The sequence below is a fragment of the Poecilia mexicana genome, unplaced genomic scaffold (assembly GCF_051168715.1).
Source record: "Poecilia mexicana isolate PSO_F unplaced genomic scaffold, ASM5116871v1 scaffold_7, whole genome shotgun sequence".
Classification (NCBI taxonomy): Eukaryota; Metazoa; Chordata; class Actinopteri; order Cyprinodontiformes; family Poeciliidae; genus Poecilia; species Poecilia mexicana.
Genome location: NW_028263376.1, coordinates 8,650,709 through 8,673,170, shown reverse-complemented (window position 1 = coordinate 8,673,170; position 22,462 = coordinate 8,650,709). Strand labels below are relative to the sequence as shown.

The 22,462-nt window shown below is 40.1% G+C and overlaps 2 protein-coding genes across 2 annotated transcripts; one reads left to right on the top strand and one right to left on the bottom strand.

Annotated features, from left to right (window-relative positions):
* Nucleotides 1-490: 490 nt before the first annotated feature.
* LOC106934176 (uncharacterized) lies at nucleotides 491-13,328 on the bottom strand. Its single transcript, XM_015013923.2, has 10 exons — nucleotides 13,188-13,328; nucleotides 10,762-10,960; nucleotides 9,393-9,489; nucleotides 9,120-9,294; nucleotides 7,094-7,239; nucleotides 3,188-3,364; nucleotides 2,688-2,804; nucleotides 1,931-2,017; nucleotides 1,298-1,445; nucleotides 491-1,212 (listed from the first exon to the last, which is right to left on the bottom strand). Exons 2-10 carry the CDS (start codon nucleotides 10,773-10,775, stop codon nucleotides 1,196-1,198), a joined length of 978 nt encoding a protein of 325 aa, XP_014869409.1. The 5' UTR covers nucleotides 10,776-10,960; nucleotides 13,188-13,328; the 3' UTR covers nucleotides 491-1,195.
* A 39-nt stretch (nucleotides 13,329-13,367) lies between these two features.
* LOC106934172 (solute carrier family 35 member E2A) lies at nucleotides 13,368-22,005 on the top strand. Its single transcript, XM_015013914.2, has 9 exons — nucleotides 13,368-13,545; nucleotides 14,992-15,384; nucleotides 16,490-16,625; nucleotides 16,805-16,932; nucleotides 17,920-18,040; nucleotides 18,121-18,174; nucleotides 18,252-18,324; nucleotides 18,679-18,824; nucleotides 20,809-22,005. The coding sequence occupies exons 2-9, from the start codon at nucleotides 15,105-15,107 to the stop codon at nucleotides 21,035-21,037; spliced, it is 1,167 nt and encodes a 388-aa protein (XP_014869400.2). The 5' UTR covers nucleotides 13,368-13,545; nucleotides 14,992-15,104; the 3' UTR covers nucleotides 21,038-22,005.
* The last annotated feature ends 457 nt before the right edge of the window (nucleotides 22,006-22,462 follow it).

Sequence of the window (22,462 nt, the reverse complement as noted above, 5' to 3'; positions counted from 1 at the left end):
TTCTGTACACAAAATGTTAGTGTTGATACGTCTCAACTCAGAAAGTGAAACCCGTTCCACATCATTTTTAAAGTTATGATTATATGTGAGTTTATTCTCTTCTGGTCATTTTGATTGTGACTTATAGCTGATGAAAACTGGTTAAGATTTTGTTGTGAGATTTCTGTACCAACGGGTGCAGGCTTATGACTTTAACGCCTTCATTTTGATTTATTAAATGCGTAGTGGTTTTTGAGCATTACAATTTAACACATTACATTTTTATGACTCCGGCTTGAACCTTTGCATTCACGCGTTTCGAATACGCCAAGTTGTTTATCAAAATCGCTAAGAAATTAAAAGAGGAAGGATTAAAAATATTTACTGTTTGGACTGAATCTTAGACGCCGTTGTCGGCTTTTCGGAGTTTGAGCTCAAATTCTCGTAGAAACCCTTCAGAAACGTCTCAAATTACAGCAACATTTACAGACAGATAAATGAGGAGCCCTGGTTTGGTTTGGAGTTTTATTAAGAATCCAGTGTATAAAAACATTGAGCGCATCAAGGTGCAGAATGACGTTAAGAAATCTGTGAGTGAGCAAAAGTAGTACATAAAACAAATGCAAGTCAGTCCGTCACCAGTGGTTACTCATTTTACAAAAAATATACCAACATCCAGTTTATATATTACAGTGCATCTTACAGTGAAGGTACAAATAGAAATCTCTTTGCGGTTCCTTAAGGAACAGAGCAGATCGGTGGAATACTTGTAACGCAAATAAAGTCCAACAGCAGAGTTCTGTTGAGACTTAGGTGAAGGAAAACAAACATAAATATAGCACTTTTAAGTCACAAATAAAATTAGGCAAAAGAATTTCCAACCGAAAAGAAGCCTTTGGCTATTTATGTGCCGATTATCCGTACTTTTAATCAGGCTAAAAACAATTTAGATTAGAAAACAGCACAACGACCGATTCGAACGCAAGGTATGAATGCAAGTACAAAGCTGATTTTTTCATCCTGTAAATAGACAATGTGGTGAAGCTAAATTTAGATAAAACAGCTCATTAGAGTTAATAAGTGTGTAAATGAAATGCTTGGTCAATGCTTTGGTAGAGTTAATGCTGGATAAAAGGTGGGAGCTCCACATTCATCGTCCCGGTTGCAGAAGCTGCAGCGAAGGTCCTCCATGCAGCGGCCAGCCGATGTGGAACCTCTAGCTGGACGTAAACACTACGAGCGAAAATACATGACAGCATGAAATAAGAGGCTAGACGGGAGATTCTTCAGAGCTGGGTTTAAATAGGTTAAAGCTCACTTCTCTCTCTGAGGCCCTGTCCGAAGCTCTGCACCAGCCTGATGAGGCCCCACAGTAAGACGCCTTTGATCAGCAGCGAAATCAACGCTCCGGTGACTGTGGCCGCCTCCAGGGTGTACGTCTGGTCCTGGAACCACTTCTCTATCACCTGGGAGAGAAACGAGCCACGAGTTTCTGCGTTACTACGTTACATCTCTGTGTTTGCCTCTTGCGGCTCTGACAGTTTCCAGTTTTGATTGCTGAAATTTTCAAAGAGAAAACATTTCTCAGATGTGAGGATACACGTCCGAGAACTAGGATGTGGTTCCTTCCTGTGCAAAGAGTTTTGCAGATAAAGCCAGTTTTTTTTTTTTTTTTTTTTTACTTGCAGCATGTAAAGGAACAAAAGAGAGTTTGGAGGAAATTAGCCAGACGTGCTGCCAGAAGTGTTTCAGAAAATCAAAGGGTGGGATCTGTTGTTCCATAAACCGACTTTGGGACTTTTTTTTTTGTCCGTTTACTGCCATTAAAATCCTCAAAACCCTTCATAATAAAAGTGTTTAAGGAGGACCTTCGGGGTAGATTTACCATCACAAACAGGCTTTTCTTGGGAGCAAGCACAGCCATTCTCTAGAGGAGTTCATATCTACGTACCGAGTACAACAGGTAAATGAAGAAGGCCACTTGAGGAAGGTTCTGTACCATGAAGACCCAAACCAGGACCTTGGCTTCCTTCAAAACCTGAAAAACAGTTCAGTTGTTATTCTAGATCTGTCGGCTGTGCAGAAATCTGCGGCCGCGTGTCTGACTCCGGCGTAGAGAGCAATGCCGCTGGAGTTTTAGCCTCATCTAGATGCATCCTGCAGGTGCTCAGTCAGATCGGGTCCACACTACATCAGTACTGGTAGGAAAATACAGAATATGAGAAATGACTGAAAAAGCTGAGAACTGACCCTTTTCAGCAGATTTACTGAATTATTCATCAATTTAACAACATGTTTCCATCAGTCCAATATGGTACATGGAGGTTTTATGTGGTAGGAAAGGAAGTCAGTGCACACAACTCTAATGTTAAAAAAAGGGGGAAGAATAGACGGGTTCTAAAGAGCTGCAAACATTTAGGGCTAACAAACACTGCCAAAAATATTCCTAAAATTTAATACGGGGCAAAACTAATTCAAATCCAAACCGCATCCCGTTTTCTCCCATATTAAATTTTAAGCATGTTTTGGAGTGCTGGTCACTTATCAACCTTGCCACACTTTCCAGATTTGCTTTTGTAGAACAAATTCAAGGCAAGATATTGAAAAGTCCTAGAAGTCTTTTTCAACATTTATCATCCTGCAGCTGATCAGCGTTCCACATTTTCATCACCATCATCATCATCATCCTCATCATCATCCCCTCTCACCGCAACAGCTCCGACGATGGCGGTGACGAAGGCCCAGAACACTCCGACTCCCAGGATGATGGTGTTGGCAGCAGACATGGCGGAGTCCGACGTGGCGATCAGGATGCACAGACACAGCTGGAAACATCGCACAGACACGTCAGACATGACACGGCGTATTCAGAAAGAGTCCAACGGTGCGAGAGGTCGGAACGTGACGTGCCAGAGGCCCAACATGGCCGCCGCTACATGTGCCGTATCCTTGTTTTCTTAACAGGCACGTCACGGAACCAGAAGGACGACATTCGTAATACATTACTGCTGTGACCATGTTTGGGTTCCTGGCCTGTCCGGCTTCGTAGAAACGCAGCGTGTCACACGTGGCACGTCCACGAACCTAAACTGGACGTCCAGAGGCTCTCAGGAGCTCTCGGGTTTAACCCGCCGAGGTCTTTTAGTGACAAACGAGCAACGCTGAGGAAAAAACAAGCCGAGGAGGCGGTTTAATCCGGCACTCTTACCTGAGCCTGCAGGTCAAAGGTCACCATGGAGAAACAGAGGTTGAGGAGGAAGTACTGCTCCTGCATGCTCTCCAGGGCCCCGCCCACACGGAACGCCATCATGTTGGGCCTTTGGATGAGGAACGTGGTGCAGACCACGTGTATGAAGCCCAGGCACATGATGCACACAAAGCGAGCCTGAAACACAAACGGGAGCTTTGAACTCCGTCGCTCCGGTGCGCTGGGTACTCAACGATCCGACTCAGGCATCCCGGTTTCCTAAATCCCAGCTTTCATGGTGGGTTTGGTGGCTTCAGGGTGTCTTACACCAATCATCACCAATCATGGTGTTCTGCACATAGGTCAAAAAGTTAAGATGTTAGTCTCACCTGAATAATCGTCAACTAATTTAGAAATCAACTCATCGTCAATTGAAGCAACTTTTTTTATCGTTTCTTTTTGAACAACAAAAATCGAATTTCCACAAGAGAATGAAACAAGTATCAGTACTAACATGAACTGTTTTATTTTTCTCACCATTACGTTGGAAACCGAGTGCATCGATCAACGTCCAAAAGAGGAACATTGATCAGTCGTGTTTTAGAAATGTTTTATGTTTCTCTTTTGATTTAAAACCTCAAAACAGAAAGAAATAAATGTGCATTTTTTAACTTCTGCGGAGAGGCTCTGAGAAGTCGGCGTCCTCCCTGCAGCAGTCGGAGCCACCCGAGTTTGGAGACGCAGAGGTCACCCAGGTGACTGCCTACTGTAATTAACACTGACTGCTAATGGCAGCTCTACATGATCCACATTTAAAAGAAAAAAATCCTAACTATTCCTTTAAAGATGCACGTCTGTCAATCTGCAAGCGAACAGGCAGAGCCCTGCAGCCAGAAATGCCAAGCATGCAGCGTTTCCTGGAGCTCTCTGTTTGTGACGAGCAGTCTCCGCATGAAGGGCGGCGACTGCTTGTCACAAACAGATTGAAAATAATAAATAAAAAAAAGAGGTATGTGTCAGATCGCCATGACTACCACCAGATAAATGGGCTTTATGTGATGCAGGAACGAGACAAAAAGATCAACCTGAAGTTTTTAAAACGCTCAAATTTCACTTTAGATCCACGCGGAGCAACAGCGACGCCAAGTGGAAGAAAGGAGACTAGCAGCCCGTTTAATGATGAACTGAGGACAGGATGTTGGTGACGCTTTAATGAAATTTAAATTCTAAAAATAAAACTGTGCCATTTTAGCTCGAATACAGTGTGAAAAAAGTATCTGCTCCCTCTTACAGAGTTCTTCTGTTTTTTTTATTTTTTTTTGTCAGACTCCCATGTTTCTGACCATCAAGGCATTTTCATACCAGCAAGTCCTCTTCTTTAGACCAAAAATTGTGAAGGTTTTGCTATGGTCTAGTCAAAGTCTAGACTTAAACCATATTGGAAGTTATAGCATGACCTTTAAACAGGGCATTTATGATTGAACCCCCCACGTCCCTAAAGTGGTTTAACTAAAATCAATCAATCAATCAAATTTTATTTGTATAGCACATTTCAGCAGCAAGACATTTCAAAGTGCTTTTCATAATTAAAATAAGAACAGCATGTGAGAAAGAGTTTTAAAAAAGAGAGAAAAAACATCATTAAAACGCAAACAGTGAGAAAGACAAATAAAAAGCTGTCTCCAACCCTTTTGACTTTAGTCAAAACGTCGTTTGACAAGGACAATAAAACAATTCTTCTAATAAAGGTTGGTGAAGGTTCCTGCTCAAGGCTGACAGGAAATTCAATCGTCATTTGAAAACTGCCTTTTGCATTTACTCTGTAAATATCTGTTAACAAGCGTGAATAAAAAGAGTAAAACCCACAACAGGCGGTAAGGGGGGGAACACAGTGAAAACTCAGCGGCTGAGAAACGAGCTGCACGTTTACGATGGTCCTAACAAAGAGCCTCCAGTCTTCAGACAGACGGCACGAAGTTTCTTCTGTCGAACCCGGTCGTGATTCTGACTAAAACAGAAAACCTGCAGATGTTTTCATGGCTGGGTTAACTTGAGACGAGTTGCGATGGCAACATTTACTAAATGAAGTTTAGTCACTTCATTCACTGCAAGCCGTTCTAAGCTTGTCTCGTGGTCTCAACCTGTTCCATGTGTTCCTCAGACATTTCCACACAGCAGCTCAGCAGAGCGCCGCTCTTAGTAGCTCACAAGCCGTGATGGCTGCAATCAGGAGAAGGAAAAAGGTGAAGACACAAAAAGGTTCAAAGTGAGAGCACAAAGTGTTTTTGTAAAAACTGCATTCTCTTTTTGGGTAACAGTGAATTTCACGGTAGATGCTCGTTATTTAAAACTGGCGTACTGCGAAACACACCGTCACCCAACCGTGAGCGTGTAGCACATTCACGTGGCATTTATTCACCAAAAACACCTTTTAACATTATCTAAACGGTTTCTACACACTGGGCTAAGTTTGGCAGGGTTTTCGTTCAAAGGTGGAAGTTTTTCCAACGTCTACAGAAAGTGGAAGTATCCACTAACTGAATTTAAATTCAGCTTCATGTTATTTCTAAGATATTATTATTGTTTGTATCCGAATCAAACTCTGCCGTCTGCCTCGCCAACGTCGTCCATGTGTCGAGTCTTGGTTGCGCTGCTGACGTTGTCACGGTAACAAACTTGAACTCAGTCTTTTGATATCCAGAAAGCGGAAAAATCTTTAGCCACAGTTTAAATATGTAAATATCTTCATATTTACCATAATCCACAGTTCCTCGTGGTATGAGAATAGTCAAGAAGTATTTTTATAACATGGAAATATACTCAACCCAACATGAATCTCCTTACTTTTATTATACACAAGTACTTTTTTTTTCTTGTGTTTAGGAGTTCTTATAAAATGTTAAAGAAGTTAATACTTCTCCAGATTTTCTAAAGGTCTTTGATTTTAGTGTCAGTCAAATAACTGATAATGCTCACACCAATGATTTTTGTAAAAACACAAAACACTAACTTGTGAATTATCAAGGCAGAAAAAGAGGCTGTGGGGTCTAAACTTATTAAAGAAGTGAATTCAGCGCAGATGTTTGGACTCTTTCTTACTAGCAGCCGATCCACAAAGAGATGACTGGATCATCAGATAAATCCAGAGACAGATCCAGGCTTGTTTCTGAGACCTGGTGCGTCTCATTTTTGTCCTTTATTTCCCCCCGTACACTGTTACTGTAATGTGTGTGTGCTTTAGAAATGGACAGGAAAATTCAGGCGAAAAACTGTCAAAGACAAAGAAAGAAAAAAAGATCCCAGAAAAACACTCCCTCTGTAACATTACACTGTTAAACTATAAAGTTTAACAAATCAGGGGGAGAAGTAAAACCAAAAATGTTTTTAGATGTTTGCTATTTAAAACTGGTGAGTTTTAAAATCGTCCACTGTTTTTTGTTTTTAAATAACCTGTTTAAGGTTAAGCCACAACATTTTAATTGGATTTTGCCCCAAATGTTGTCTAGTCCAGCCGAAGTACAAACATTTTGGTTTATTTCAGCTATTTAGACGATCGTTTGCTGTTGAACATCTAAGCTAAACGCCACCAACTGATGGGCAGACGTTGTTGTCCAGGATTATTTTTCACCGTTTTGGCTCAGTTGAATCACAACCACTGGCCACAACCAGGCCAACGAGGTCTGCAGCGCGTTTTAACAGGACTGTAGTGATGCTTCATGAATGTGTTAGAAGACAGCTGGGAGCGTGGGATTCTGGGTAATCAGCTGATGGAAACAAAAAGGACAACATTTATCATAGCGATGTGGTTTGCCTGTTAACGTTCTGATATCATCTTTTCTTTCCTTATTTACCCTCTAAGCTGAAGATGATTTATTCATGTTGACAAATGTGATACTCCCAGCCTTAACGGTGTGTTCAGCGACTCACCAGCACCTCCTGTTTGCCCTTAGAGCCCACCACGGAGAAGTTGACCACCGATCGGATCATGACCACCAGCACGCTGAGCACGAACGCCACCAGCTCCTGTCGGTTCTCCTGCAGCACGCCACGGCTGATGTAGTAGATGCAGAACACTGAGGGGAAGCAGAGGAGGAGGAGCTCTCATCTTTTATGTTTGAGAAGTCGATAAAAAAAATAAATGAACGTCCCTGCTCGGTTCGCCGTCCTGCTGCTGTCTCGTAAAGTTGCGCTGAAGGTCTTTCTGGTAGTTCGTTCTGTTTGACTTCTGATGAAACGTGGTTTTGAGAATCTTTTGCAAATGAAAATCCGAAATCTGTCTTCAACCCCCAAAGCTCCAGCTTCACACATCGAGATCTCATTTGGTAATAATGAACTAAAACTTTTTCACTCGGTGAAATGTTATGTAGATTATACACAGATGGATGTCGGAAAGCATTTTTTTCCTGTTAATCATGATGATTTTCCACTTACAGCTAATGAAAACATGACATTTTAAATTAGAATATTACATCAGATGAATAAAAATGTGGGCTTAATGAAAAGTGCACTACTTAATATTTATTTATTTTCAAAGTACTTTTAATCTGGAGACTCTTCATAACATTGATTATAATTCATTGAACATGACTGTAAATACCAACTAGGTTTCTTCTAAAGATGCTCAGTTGCAAATAATGGTTTTGTTTTTAGTAACCGATTAGCCTATTGATTATTATTTTCTTTGCAGTATTAGAAATAAATTAAAGATACAAATAATTTAAATAGATTCTTAAATAAAACAAATAAAGATTTTATTGCCTAAAAGGCAACAACACAGCATTCCTATAGTTCATTTGATAAAAATAGCAACTTTAGGAGTTTTGGGCAAAACATATCAACAGACAAAAGTATTTATATCTTAAATGCAAAATGCACATATGTTTTGTACAATTTTCACTTAATTACTGCTCTGAATATGTTTCTTTTTTACATTAAATTGCCTTGTTTTGAGTCTGTATATACTACAGTTGAATAACCGATTCATCAAGATTCATCTGATCAATCGTTTCAGTCCTAAGTGCAAAATACGAGGCATCAAAACTATTTCGTATACAGTCAAAGTCAAACACGTGGAAGTTTTTGGTAATAATGAATTAAAACATGAAAAATGTTTGAGGTGTGAATACTTTTACAAGACACAGAGAACTAGTTTATGCCTATATTTGGCAAAAGTTGATCTGGATGTCAGAAACTAAACTGAACCAGTCGAAATGATCCAGCAGCTCGTTTCCATTAATGTCATTAGTGTTGATTATGGTGCAGCATAAAACAAAGAGCAGAAACTTAATTACTAGAGCGCCACTCCCCTCGAGTTCCTCCTTTAGACTGCTGTTCATCCTGGACTTTCGACTTTGCGTATGAAAATACAAGCGGCGCACGTCTCCACCATTCTGAGTGCATAGAATAATTTATTTTTATGGTGCTTGTTCTGGTTTCACTGTGAAAGTTTACTGGCAGCTCGGGGTTCCTGATGAGGACAGCGGAGAAAGAGGAAACTGTCGTTCCAAGCAGACTTGGAGTTCAGTTGTGAGTTTAAGTTGGCTAATCGAGTTGAACTTTTTGAGCTTTCGAAATGAGTTTCTTTGCTCCAGTCTCTTCATTTGTGTATAAAATAACCTCTTTGCGTCACTGCAGCCAGATTCATGAGGAATTATTTAGGATGCGGCAAAGTAGGCTCTTGCTTTGTGGAAACCAAAACGTAGAAACCGAAAGTGTTTGTGGAAAACGAGGGCAGTAGAGAAGCGAAACTTCATTCTGATCCGAACGGGCGGAGGAATTTTTTTTTTCTTTCATCAGAGTGAGCACAGGAAGACACCAGCGACCCTCTGTGGTCACCTCCTCCACGGTTTGCACCACACGATTACAGCAGCAGGACTTCTGTTTTCAGCTCCGAGCGGAGGCGATCGCAGCGACCGCCCCGCTCCTTGGCGTCAGGCAAACGTGAAGCACTCACATATCCCGACCAGCTGGATGAGGGACACCGTGAAGTTGTCCTCGTCTGAAACATCCGTGTTTTTGTGCTGCTTGTAGATGCTGGACACGGTAAGGCCGAGCAGCGCCAGCAGGGACACGATAGTGAAGCAGAAGTAGGTCTTCACCAGGGTGGACAGCTCCGACCACGACTTTATCTGCAGGACGGAGGGGACGGAGGGGACGGAGAGTCTGAAACGGGCCGTGAAAGGGGGGGAAGGGAGATTGTGTTGGTGTAAAAGGCAGATCTGCTCACCGGTCCACATGGCGTCGGAATCAGACTCTGGTGTCTCGGCCTCAGGTTCGGAGACAGAAGATCTGGGCTCTGGTGCTGCTGGTTGGCCAACAACGGACTGAAAAAGTCAACACATTCTGAAAATGTCAGATTTTCTCTTAAGTAAAACCTTAAAAAGGCAAAAAAAAACAAAAAACAAAAAAAAACTTGTAAACTCTTCTTCACTTGAGCAGAACCCAAATTAATTTTCACTATGTCAGAAAAGCATCATGGTAAATGGACAGAACTTAAATTGTGCTTTTTCTAATCATTTTGACCACTCAAAGCCCTTTGAGTGGTTAATTTGGGGCACACCGACATGTGGCAGGAGGAAGCTGGAACCAAACCTGCAAACTTCCGATCACAAGACGACTACTCTACCCACAGAGCCACGGCTGCCCTTCAAATCATAATTTGATATTAAGGTTGAACAATACAAGCCCAGTTATGACGAGTCCATTCATCCAACATGTGAACACGTTGCACTTTTATATATTACAGCTTACTAAATATTGCATCTACACAGTCATTCTAGATTGCTGTAGAAAACACAGTGTAAAAGTATTCACCTGCTTTGCAGATTTCTGTTACCAGCTGCCCGCAGTGGCGCAACTGTACATTATTCAGGTGGATGCGAAAACATAAATTTGACAACTTTGGCATTTTTATGCATGAATGTCTAATTCAGTCAGAGATACTTGAGTGGTTTAGAAAATCCTTGGGTTCCTAAACATTTTTCATACCCAAAGTTCAAGCTTTATTCTAGACTTTTCCAAGATTGGAGGGGTCCGGACCCCCTTAAATCCCCCCGGGATTTCCGTCCATGGAAAGTTGTAAGAAAATCATAGCTAGGGTCGTTATTGTTATTATCTTTAATAATAACACTTTGATTAGAGGACAATTTACTCTATGTTTTCTTACATATAAAGAGACTGTATTACACGAGTCACATCTTTCTCTATTTTCTTGCAACACTCCCAGTTCCTAAAACCACACGTTTAACACACCCTGGACTTCCTCATGATTTCAACATTCAAGGAATGATTTCCACATTCAGCAATGACTAAGAAGAAGACATCTATACGTGTTTTAACGTAGTTTTTAGCTTAATTTCCATCCACATGACTCCCATTTCCCTACAGTACAGTCTGAATTTCCCAGCTGACTGTTTCTCACTGTTTATATTCCACTGAGCTGCTGTTAGCTGAGCAGCTGTGAGCGGTTATAACTTGATCATAGGAAAACAAGACGACATCCACAAATATCCGAACAGTTTCTGTCTGATATTTACTCAGTACGCAGCAGACGTCATGACAAAATGGTAAATAAATGCATAAATGAAGCTTCTGACCTTGTTTCGTCCATTTCCCCACGGACGAACCCGGACTTTACATTCCTGCGACCTGTTTTAACCTCCGTGACCAACCCCGATCTGCTCGGGCTTCCTTTAACATTTTACTCCAAGATTCACAGGAAAAACTCTTCGTCACGTTTTTTTTTTTTTTCCCTGTATTTGTTCTTCCTCCACTGCCCAGAGGTGCTCCTGCCCCCTAGTGGACACAGAGAAGCAGTACAATTCAATACCGTGCAAAAGATTTAAGATGTAATTTAATTATGTTTATAAATTGTTAATGGATAAATATAAAAGAGTTTATACTTTTTCGCCTCCACTGTTAGAACTTTGAATTTTTTCATACAGAGCACAATGGCCTAATATCAAATATACTGCTCAAAAAAATAAAGGGAACATTTCACTTTAATTTTGTGTGTGGCTCCAAATCCAGGCCTCCATCAGTTAATAAATTTGATTTCCATTGATGATTTTTGTTTGATTTTGTTGTCAGCACATTCAACTTTGTACAGAACAAAGTATTCAATGAGAATATTTCATTCATTCAGATCTAGGATGTGTTATTTGAGTGTTCCCTTTATTTTTTTGAGCAGTGTATTTTCCAAGCCAGTGTTACTTATCAATGTCCAGACAATTATTTTTTACAATACATTTCTAAATATTTTCATTCATACATTAAAAAACGTAGCTGTCCTTACCGAAGAGATATTTTGGTTTAAAAAAAAAAAAGAAAAAACTCAAGGGTATGGATAATTTTTGGCTTAATTGTAAAAGTAAAAAGTAAAAAGGCAATAATGTCTAGTGAACCCTTGTTTGAAGCATTTGCAGGGGTGAAAGTAAGCGGATACGGTCGGGTACTGCTTACCCCTAAAACATTAGGGTTCACTGTGCAGCCGTTGTGAACCCACTAATCAGCCATGACTGATTAGTTTTTCAAGAACAATCTAAAACACGACTTAATCAGTTAATAAATAGCTTTTTTCCCCATTTCATTATTGTTTCTGAACTGTTCGTGAGACCCGCACGTCCTCCTCTGACTCGTTGTTTGGTGCTGTCTGGCATTTTGTTTTGAGCTCAGAGTCTGAGAGGCTTTTCTTCTATCAAACAAATGTCTTTGTCTCTTATTTAGTGGAAATATTGATGTTGATGAGACTTTCTCCAAAATGATAACCTTTTTCAACCTTTGTAGCTCCACTGTTGAAAATGAGGCTCTAACATTCACAAATGACATTGAAACAAAATCCAGTCCAACATCTGGTTTGAGGTGATTCCTCTGGAATCTGTTGGAGGAAAAATATCCCAACTTCAGGAGATGTGCTTTTAACCTAACAGAGCTCTGTGGTTCCTCCTGTCAGTATGAGAGTCAGGGTGAGGAGGCGCCATGTTAGGAAGAGAAGTGGAAGCTGCAGAATCTTCAGAAAAATCAGGTCATGATGCTAGGTCTACTGATTATCCCTCTGTCTGGACACAGGATCAATAGAACCAGTTTAAAAGCTAAAATGAATGGTTATATGCCAGACATGGAAAACTGGGATGCACTCCATGCCATGATGTTCAGAATTTAGGTCTAATGGCATCTCAAGTTGTCAACATTGCAGCCAGTGGGCTGAGGGAAACACGGCTCCATTTTGTAGCAATTCAAGAGCTACCCAGCTTTTATCGCTTCGCAAAAAAATTAAACAGCACAGAAACTCCAAAGCACACAAACAAGCAATTTAATTCTAAACATGTGATGGGTACATTTCCCCCTGCTGCTATTGGCCACCACTTTGCCTTTTTGTCAGCTTTAATCAACATTAAATTATGTTTGATTAGCCTGAAATGCATCAATGTTACCATTTGTGTTATCGGGATTTTTAAATTTGTACTTCCAACAATGTGTTTCTTATGCTGTTTTTTGTTTTGTTTTGTTTTGTTTTGGTTTGGTTTTTTTCTTATTATGTATTTTTTGGACGTCATCATAGTCTTTTTTGATAAATAATAATAAAAATAATAATAAAGAAATTGTATCATTAAAAAGAGTAAAATTATTTTTAAAGGACAGTTTTACGCTTTTACTGCTCTCTAGTGGTCAATACGTGGAATTATAATATATTTTTGCTAAGATGCAAAATACTTTACATTTTTTAGACAGTGATTTAATTTTAACGTCAGATAAAACTTTAGATTCAGATTAGGCATGATAAATTAGAAAAAAAAATCAAAAACAAATGTCGGGCATTTGACTTTCTCACATTGCTGTGACAAGTTGTTGTAAACTGTACCGGATGTGAGTTATGCTGATCACAAAAATAAAAGCGCTTTGATTTGTTTTGTTACGTTCACTGACTTTATAGCATTACACATTTTCATTCTGAACAAAACATGTTCTGGTGGAATAATAAAATGTATATATTTAATTAAGTGATTTTCTGTTAAGCACTTACCTTAATTTAAACGGTTAGTTAAAATATCATCACTTCCTCTCTCTTTCGGCTGTTTAACACAAGCTTGACGCAGCGTGTAATTTGCTAGCAGCCACGTCTCAACCTAAGGTGCCTAACAACCTGTTACCTTCAGTGAGCCGCACGTTTTCTGATGGGACCGAGGTTGGGTTTAGTTACTGCTCCGTCATGTAGTGTAGCGTAGTAAACATGGCGGGTGCTTTAATGGGAGGAGGCACTCCCTTTGTTGCAGAAAACAAACACAACTAGCTAGCGTTAATGTGCAGCTTCCTCCTTTGGAAAACCTCTACAGAGCAGCTGGCTCTGCAGTCAAAGCTGAAGCAACCAGATTTACCCAGAGGTAAGAGCTTGGTTTCTGGCTGTAAGGTTTTTATTACCGAAAACGCCAACTGCCCTCATTCAATTGCTATTTTGACAAGTTCCGCCGTTAGAACTGGGTGTAATTCCGTACTTTGGTGTTTAACACTCAAGCTTTATCAAAATATCTGATTGTCGGTTTACAATTTTATTGTTTGGTCGCATTCTGATTTTATAAGTTTCATAAAGCCAATAAATACAAACATACAGTAATAACGTGGGGAGGTGCTCCTAAAATTCACTTTAGTAGAATTAACGACACAAGAATTTTCAACGACTTCATTAAACGAAGGAAACGTTCTGCTTTAAATACAGCTATCAACAAAGCATTTCAATTGTTTAAAAAAGAAAAATGTCACTCTGAAAATGATTTGTGTTCACGTTACAAAAGCTCGTGTGCTTTTCTTTTTCATATAAAAGTAAAGACAAATGACACGTGGTCCATACATTTTACACAAAAACAAATCTGGCAGTGTGGATTCAGTTCCGTTATTAAATGCACACTTTATTATATTTCAGTGTCCGTACAGTTGCGGATTTTTTGAGTCATGTCTTCCAGGCTGACACAAATAGAAAAACTAAATGTTGTATATTTTTCTTCGCAAATTTTAGAGCTTAAAAATATAAGAACATGTGTCTTGCCACACATTCTCAATTTGATTTACAACTGGATTTTGACCAGACCATTCTGACACATGAATAAGCTTTAATTTGAGCCACTCCGTTGTATACCCAGATCTATAATTAGGGTCAACTTAAAGAGGGAAGGTGAATCTCTGTCCCAGTTTCAAGTCTTTTGTAGCCTCTCATAGGTTTTCGTCCAGGGCTGTCCTGTAATTAGCTCCATCCATCTTCCATGGTTGTAATAACAGAAAAGACACATGACACGTGGTCCATAAATTTGTAATAATAATAATAAACATCCCTCTAGGTTGATGCAGTGTCTACCTTTTACTGGGGGAACAGATTGTTCAGGGCACACCACACTTTTTTTTTTAAGTTTTTTTTTTTTTTTTTCGTGGCCTTTATTTGATAGTGAATTGAGAGGAAAGTGGATAATGAGAGAAAGGGGAAGACATGTAGCAAAGGTCATCAGTCCGGACTCGAGCCTGTCCCATCAGCATCAAGGACTAGGCCTCAGTATGTGGGATGTGCTTTTACCCTTGCGTCAACACAGCACCCCAACATATGTAAGATATTTATAAAAAAAAAAAAAAAAAACATTCATCCTTTTCCCTCAGCATCACAATCGTGCACTGCTTTTTCTGTTACATATATCCCCCAATAAATTAAAGTGTGAGGTTGCAGCACAGCAAAGTATGGCACATTTAAGGGGATATTAATACTTTTGTGTCATTTTGTTTTTTTGTGCATGCGAAAATTTTGTTCTTACAATTTCAATTAACAAATCATTTTAATTCCATCACAGGGAGACTCAGGAGGCTCATGATTTCCATTGTTCGTCAGAATATGAACTAACCATCAAAGCCGCTCATCAGGTGCACCAGTCCCCCCCGTGAATCCACCCAGTCAGCAGGTGAGATGCAGGGCAACAAACAGCCGGCCAAGCATTCGCTCTGGCACTTCCTGTCGCCGTTCCACACCCGGCAGGAGCGGGTGGTGCTGGCCCGGAGCGAGAGCCTGCCGGGGGAGCAGGTGCTGAAGATCACGGTTACAGAAACCACGGTGATCGAGGCGGAGTCCGGCGTGTGGAACTGGCGCTCCCTGTCCTATCTGGGTCTCTGGTACTTCTTCAGCTTCTGCACCCTGTTTCTCAACAAGTACATCCTGTCGCTGCTCGAGGGGGAGCCCAGCATGCTGGGTAAGGAATGAGTTTAAACCTGGCTAATCAGTGCTAAGCTAACACCTTGCATTTTATTTATTTATTTATTTATTTATTTTTACAAAGGATTTTCTTTTTGTTCTGAGGAACATAAGTTTGAATCAATGTTCAAGCCTCATCAAAATTCTCAGTTGTATTTAGTTCTGGACTTTGACTAGGACTATGGTTTGATTAAGGCGACATTTGAAGGCATTTGATTGCACTGGGTTTCATTCATCGGCATTAGCCAGGTTTTGTATAGGTGCTTGAAAGCCTTAAAAATGCTAGAATTTCAACTTGGAATTTGGAAACTGCTTGATTTTCTACCTGCACAGTTTTGTAATAAAGTTGTAGTAACCACTTATATTATGCCAGCCGCCAGCCGATTTGTTCGATGTAATTAATATTTATTATTATTAAGAGATCAATTAATTATTGATCTGTGTCATTGAAATAAAGATTGTCTTATGTGCTATATATAAAAGTTATTGATATTGGATAATTTATTTGTTGTTAAATTTGCATTTTATTCTCACACTGAGGTGTACAGAGTGTGTGAGTGAGAGAAAATTTTCAAAACATAAGATTTTGTTACATTTCAGCTTAACTTCTTCCTGATGTGTAGAATACTGCTGTAGTTGACCCATTTTCCCTTTTGTGCACCACACAGGTTTGTTTACCAGTTTGTTTACCCTTCGGTGTAAATTACCTTGAGACATAGTGAGATTTGGTTCAGCATAAAACAGGCTTTAATGCCAAAAATGATCAGACGTTGCAAATCAAATGGAACAGATACAGAGAGACATTCACTGGGCTCCACTCAGTTCACCTTCAGGCTGACACCAAGTGAAGCAAAGATTATTCTTCTCCTCATTCTGCTCCCTCTGTAAGGGCTGTTGGCCTTCCTTAATCAGTTTTTGTTTATGTGACACACACACACACACACAATACACAGAAGGTTCTTGCTGTAACGTTACCTCTGCAAGCTACTATAAACTGTCAATTGTTAGAATATACAGAAAAGCTCCTAAATTTGCCGAGTGAAGTTGTATTTAACATCTCCATTAGCGACTTGAGCTTTCACCGTTTCTTCTTGCTCCTGCAGGTGCTGTTCAGATGCTCTCCACCACCATCATAGGCTGCCTGAAGATGTTCATTCCCTGCTGCCTCTACCAGCACAAGTCCAGATCTGAATATCCATCCAACTTCATCATGATCATGCTCTTTGTTGGACTAATGAGGTGCTCGCCTTTGTCATTGAGCCACGTGAACACTTGAACATCTGAAGGTGTTCATATGCAAATATCGACTACCTGCTTTGGAATTGCAAAACCAGACGAGAGCGTCATTACATTACCGATACAATCTTCAGAAATGCAAATTAGTCATCACTCAGCTGCATTGTCTGTGCTCTTGTTAGGTTCACCACCGTGGTTCTGGGTTTGGTGAGTCTGAAGAACGTGGCGGTGTCATTCGCTGAAACGGTGAAGAGCTCGGCGCCCATTTTTACTGTGATCATGTCCAGGTTGATCCTTGGAGAATACACAGGTGAACAAACATGTTCTTACTGTAGTAAATCAGGCTTTGTTTTCTATTTGGCTAAGGGATTGCTCCTTTCATAATCAGAATGACATCAGATTTCATTTGTTAGGCCACTCAACCTGAGGGATGTGCAAAGTCACGTTGACATATATATATTGACATCCCTTATCTGCAGGAGAGCCTTTGATAGACAGCTGAGCAAATTGTAAATAAAGTGGAATCTTGAGGCTCTACAGCAGCTTTGATCAGAGTAAGCGATAGCGACTCAGAATAACTTCAGGATGCTCACTGAAGTAGAAGTGTCTCTCTATGCCAGGCCATTGGCTAATAGAAATCAGGTTTCATCCTGAAAGTAGCAGTGGAGGTGTCTGCACATCCTGTAATTAAAAATGTTAAATTAATGTACCTAAAATGAAGGCCTTAAAATGTCTTACATTAATAAAAAAAAAAATTAAAGTTTAAATACGTCAAATACGAGTCAGTACTAATTAATCTTGTGTATGTAGTTTTCTGTCGGGCAAAAATGTGAGACCTCTTCATTCACTGCATTCTGTGACTGGAGGCAGGTTAGGCTAATGCTAACTACCTGCTAATGTACCCTTGCTAGTTAGTTAGCTGTCTTTTTTGCGCACATCATGAGTAATTGCACATTTATTACCAGCTGGCTGGACGACGTTTGTTTTCGCGAGGCTGAGTATATTCAGTACAAAAAAAACAACAAAAAAAACAGAAAAAGAAACTTTTAATTATGACACTCTGGGGAGTTTAGGCTGTAGAGAGCCATATTCAGTGTGATGAGCCACAAACAGACCCCAGAAATGTTACAGTTGCTACTCTTTTGGATTTCCCAGCCATCTCCTTTATTTACATATGTATATTTTGTCTTTGATTCAATGTGGCATTAAAAGGGGCTTTAAAAAGTCTTAAATCTGACTTGCTGAAACCTGCAGATAACCTGAGCGGTGACTCATTTATTTGTTTTCCCATCTTCAGGCCTCTGGGTAAACCTGTCCCTGTTTCCTGTCATGGCTGGCCTGGCCCTCTGCACGGCGTCGGAGATCAGCTTCAACATGCTCGGTTTCTGCGCCGCGCTCTCCACTAACATCATGGACTGGTCTCTGCCCCAGCGCTAGCTCCACGCAGCCGCTTCTCAACTGTGAACACTTTGACTAACCGCTTATTTCTCTATCCCAGCCTGCAGAACGTTTTCTCCAAGAAACTGCTGAGTGGGGACACGTACAGATTTAGGTAGAAGAATTAAAGATCACCTCATTTTTAACATTGTGTTTTAAAGACTCTCTAAATCAGTGTTGCCGTTCTCGTAGCCCCCCGGAACTGCAGTTTTACACCAGTGCAGCAGCAGTCATTATGCTGATCCCTGCCTGGCTGTTCCTCCTGGTGAGTAAACACACATTCCCTTATTTATTTTCATCTGAATTGTCGATGCAGCTAATTAAATATCTTTAGAGGCCGTAGTCCCATTAAAATTCTATTAAAACAAATTGAAATGCTTGGCACACATCATGTGAACATCGTGTGCAGCTGTCCTTGTACCGCAAAATTGCTCAGATAAAATCTCATTGAAGGTTTTGATTATAAAGTGACAACATCTGAAAACATGATGTGGTACAGGGTGCTGGGCGATGTATCAGCCCAGCTCTGTTTGCTGAGGTCAAAGTGCTCCACTGATGACTGATAAGACTGAAAAAGTACAGATGGAATAATTAATGACTCTTGTCTCCATGTTTCCAGGACGTCCCGGCAGCTGGAAAGAGTGGACAGAGCTTCTTGTTCAATCAGGATGTTATCCTGTTGTTGCTTTTTGACGGCGGTCTGTTTCACCTACAGAGTGTCACGGCCTACGCCCTCATGGGACGGATTTCCCCCGTCACTTTCAGGTAGCGCCAATCCACAAACTCTCACCGGGAACGAGGCCTGTCATGAGGACAAATTTTGATGAGCCATAAATTGTCCCAGAAATGATTGGGATAAACAATATTATTGTCATTTTAAGACTTTTTTTCTTGTAGAAATAGTAATAATGGCTTATTAACCCTTTCATGCATAGTGGTCACTACAGTGGACAGCTGTCTAAAAGCCATTTTCTTGTGCTTCTTGTGGATTTTTATGTTATAAATGCACTGAAGTGAGCACTAATGCATCATAAAATACACTATCAACTACTGGCCATCAGCTGCAAATGCAACAAGTTATTTTTTGTTAAATCCAATATGGCCGACAGACAAAAAAATCATCCCAACCGACAGATAATCCCTAAAGAACAATACTACGGTACTGATGCATTTTTCAAATAACAACTTTGTATTTGGAGAAAATTACAATTGATCACTTAAAATAAAATATTTTTTTTATGCCTTAAGAAAATTAAAAAAATCCTGACACAAAGGATCATAATTCATGCATGAAAGGGTTAACACTTGACACTTTAGCTATCCAAAATGAACTAACAAAACAATCATTAAAACTAATTATGTAGCCAAAATTACATTTCAGAAAAATAATAATTCTTAGGGCACAAACAGGCAAAAGCGGCGGATAGTACAAACTAAATGCTTCATACTGGGAGACAAATGTTTGCAGAGTTTCTCAAAATGGTGGCTTTTCAACGTCATGTAAGGGGAGCATCTCTTTAGCGACTGTTGTCCAAACAGAAACGATCTCGCTCATTTTCATTTACATTGCAATTAATTGATGTATTGCTTATTATGACAGGCTTACTGGGAACCATTTTAATTTGCTTTAATTTATCTTCCTGGACCTATTTCAACATTTCACAACAGACTTTATCAGGTGAGCTTTCCAGAGGTGAGCTATTGAACGTGTTCGCTGTTATCTCCAGCGCAACAAAGTCCAGGTGAAGTTGGGATTAATCCTGAGATGACGTGTTGTGTGTGGTCACATGTACTCCCTCCTAATGTTCACCACAGTTTAGTCCTAATAACCCACTCTTATTTTAACAGAGTAAAAAAAAAAAAAAAAAAAGATGGTGACTGGTTTTGCTGGTTTGTTGAGAAAAGGAAAAACTAACCGTCACCTGTGAAGGCTGTCAGATTAATCGCTGTGATTATTCCTTCAAGTTTGAGTGAAACCTGCGATGAAAACATAGGAGGAAATAAATATAATTCTAAGAATAGCTAACAGCAGATGCCAAATTAAGTTGCGTAAAAAGTGTTGCAGTGAAAATAAGACACATTATTTCCTTTTAGAAGCCTTAGAGTCTTATCACTGTTCACACTCGTAATAAAACGCTGCGTAAAAGTGTGCAGAGAAAAAAAGCAGATGTTGGTGCTAATTCTCATATCAGGTTTTCAGAAATGTGTTTTAAATGGTTGAAAGATCCTTGAAGGAAAGTAAGGAAACTTGTTTAAAGTGACTTGCTTGGTTTGAATTTGACCTGTTTGCCGTGAGTCAGCAGAATATGTAATATGCTGATCCTTTGCTGTTGCGCTCATATCTGCGGTGAACATCAGCGCCGCAGAACCTCTTTTATTGCTGATCTTCACTCGGCACACCGCAGCTGAAACTGTGGTATATTCAGACATAAAATTTTATCTGATTGTACAGATCTGACCATCCACATGGCAGCTGAGAAAGAAGAGAAGTGTGGTCAGATATTGATTGTAATTCAGCAAGTTCCCTCGACGAACCCTAAGGTTTTTTTCTCTTGTCTTAAATTTATTTCGAGGCGGCATTAAAATGTCTTAAATTTGACTTGCTGAGTCCTGCAGACACCCTGCAGAGGCACAAATATGACATGGAAATGTAGGTATGGTTTCACACTGTATAGTCGACGAGGAGCAATTCTGAAGGTGTGCTTGAGATTTAAAAACCCAGCAGCAACGACTCTTCCCTCGTCCTCAGTGTCGCCAGCACGGTGAAGCACGCCCTGTCGGTTTGGCTGAGCGTCATCGTGTTCAGCAACCAGATCACCCTGCTCAGCGCCACCGGCACCGTCGTCGTCTTCATCGGCGTCCTCCTGTACAACAAGGCCCGGCAGATCCAGAGGGAGACTCTGCAGGCCATGGTGGCCGAGCAGAGCAGCAGACCACTCCTGCGGGACCAGGACTTTGAACCCTCACAGGTGAAGTGAGGATTGAATGCCACATATTCCAGATAAACACGGCCTTCATGGAGGCAAAGTTGAACGGGGTCATCTGTTAGATTAAAACCCCTCTGCATTCCTGTTGATACGAGACAAACAGTATTTCTTTACCACCCGTTTTAACCTCATGAGCCCTTTAAAGGTCCTCGTTTTGTGTCTTTTATTTTATTTTTTTAAAGCGGTCAACATGAGAAGCTCAGGGAAGTGCTGCTTGGTTCTTTATTCTGTGGTAGAGACGTTGCTAAACGTGTCGGAGCTGCAGCTTTTAAACTGTCTCGGGTTGTGCAGTCCGTACTGCGTCGTCCAGCGCATCCTTAAAAACTCACTGAAGGTTATAAATATGTGAAAGACTCTTTGGTGCCTGAATTTTGGTTGTTGTTGTTGTTTGGCTTGACACATTTGTAGGAAAATGTGAAATATTAGAAAGCCATGATTTGCATTCTAGGAATGCTTCTGTCATGTAAATGTTTGTTTTTTGTTTCTGCAAACAAAAAAAACAAAAAAAAAAAAAGGACTTTGTGACCACAGTCATGTTGGCTGGAGTTTGTGTACACAGCAGAGGGTCTTATGACACACCGGTTATCAGTCATCATCTCTATTATTCTTCTACTCTTTCATGAAGTTTTGTGCCAAAAGGTGCAGCTTTATCTTTTCCTTTGTGATCAGATTTACAGCAAGAGCTGAACGAATCGAACATAAACATTTTATCAACGTTCAGCCTTCGCTTTGCGTTGTTGCTTTTCGTTTGCGGTTTGACCGTTTTCAAGTTTGTGCACATAAACAGACGTGGATGTTTTTGTTATCTTCTAACTTAAATTTGTTTTAAATAAAGAAGGTGAAAACAACCAACCATAAGCTGTATTTCTGAGGTTTTCCAAACTAAAGATGTAAATCTATCTGTGAGAGTTTATCGATATGCTGTTCACTACAGAAAAATAAACGTTTTCCTCCCTGCAGCAGGTTGTCTAAGTCATTCATTTGGTCTGCAAGTCCTGGCCGTCTTCAACCTTTACAATCCAAGGAGCCATTTTCTGCCCTCAGTCGAGGTAAATAAAACAGGTCTAGAGCCACAAATATTACCTGACCTTTTGGAGAAAAAAAAAGACCTTCTTTGACAAATATCTACTACAGAAAATCTGTTATTTTTAAAGAGCAACAACTCTACTCCTATTTTAGGTTTTGACACAAAAGCAAACCTTTTCAAAAGGATAATGACTACATTTTCTTATGTGGGATGTTGATAGTTGCACAAAGTTTCGAGCATAATAAAAAAAATATTTTTGTCATTCTGTCATGGGAATTAAATGCAATTATTCCATGAAATAAAATGCAAATGGGAGCACAGAATCATATTTTGTGCTCTATGGTTGATTATATGACCTGAGTAACTTAATCTTTATTTAAAATCTATAG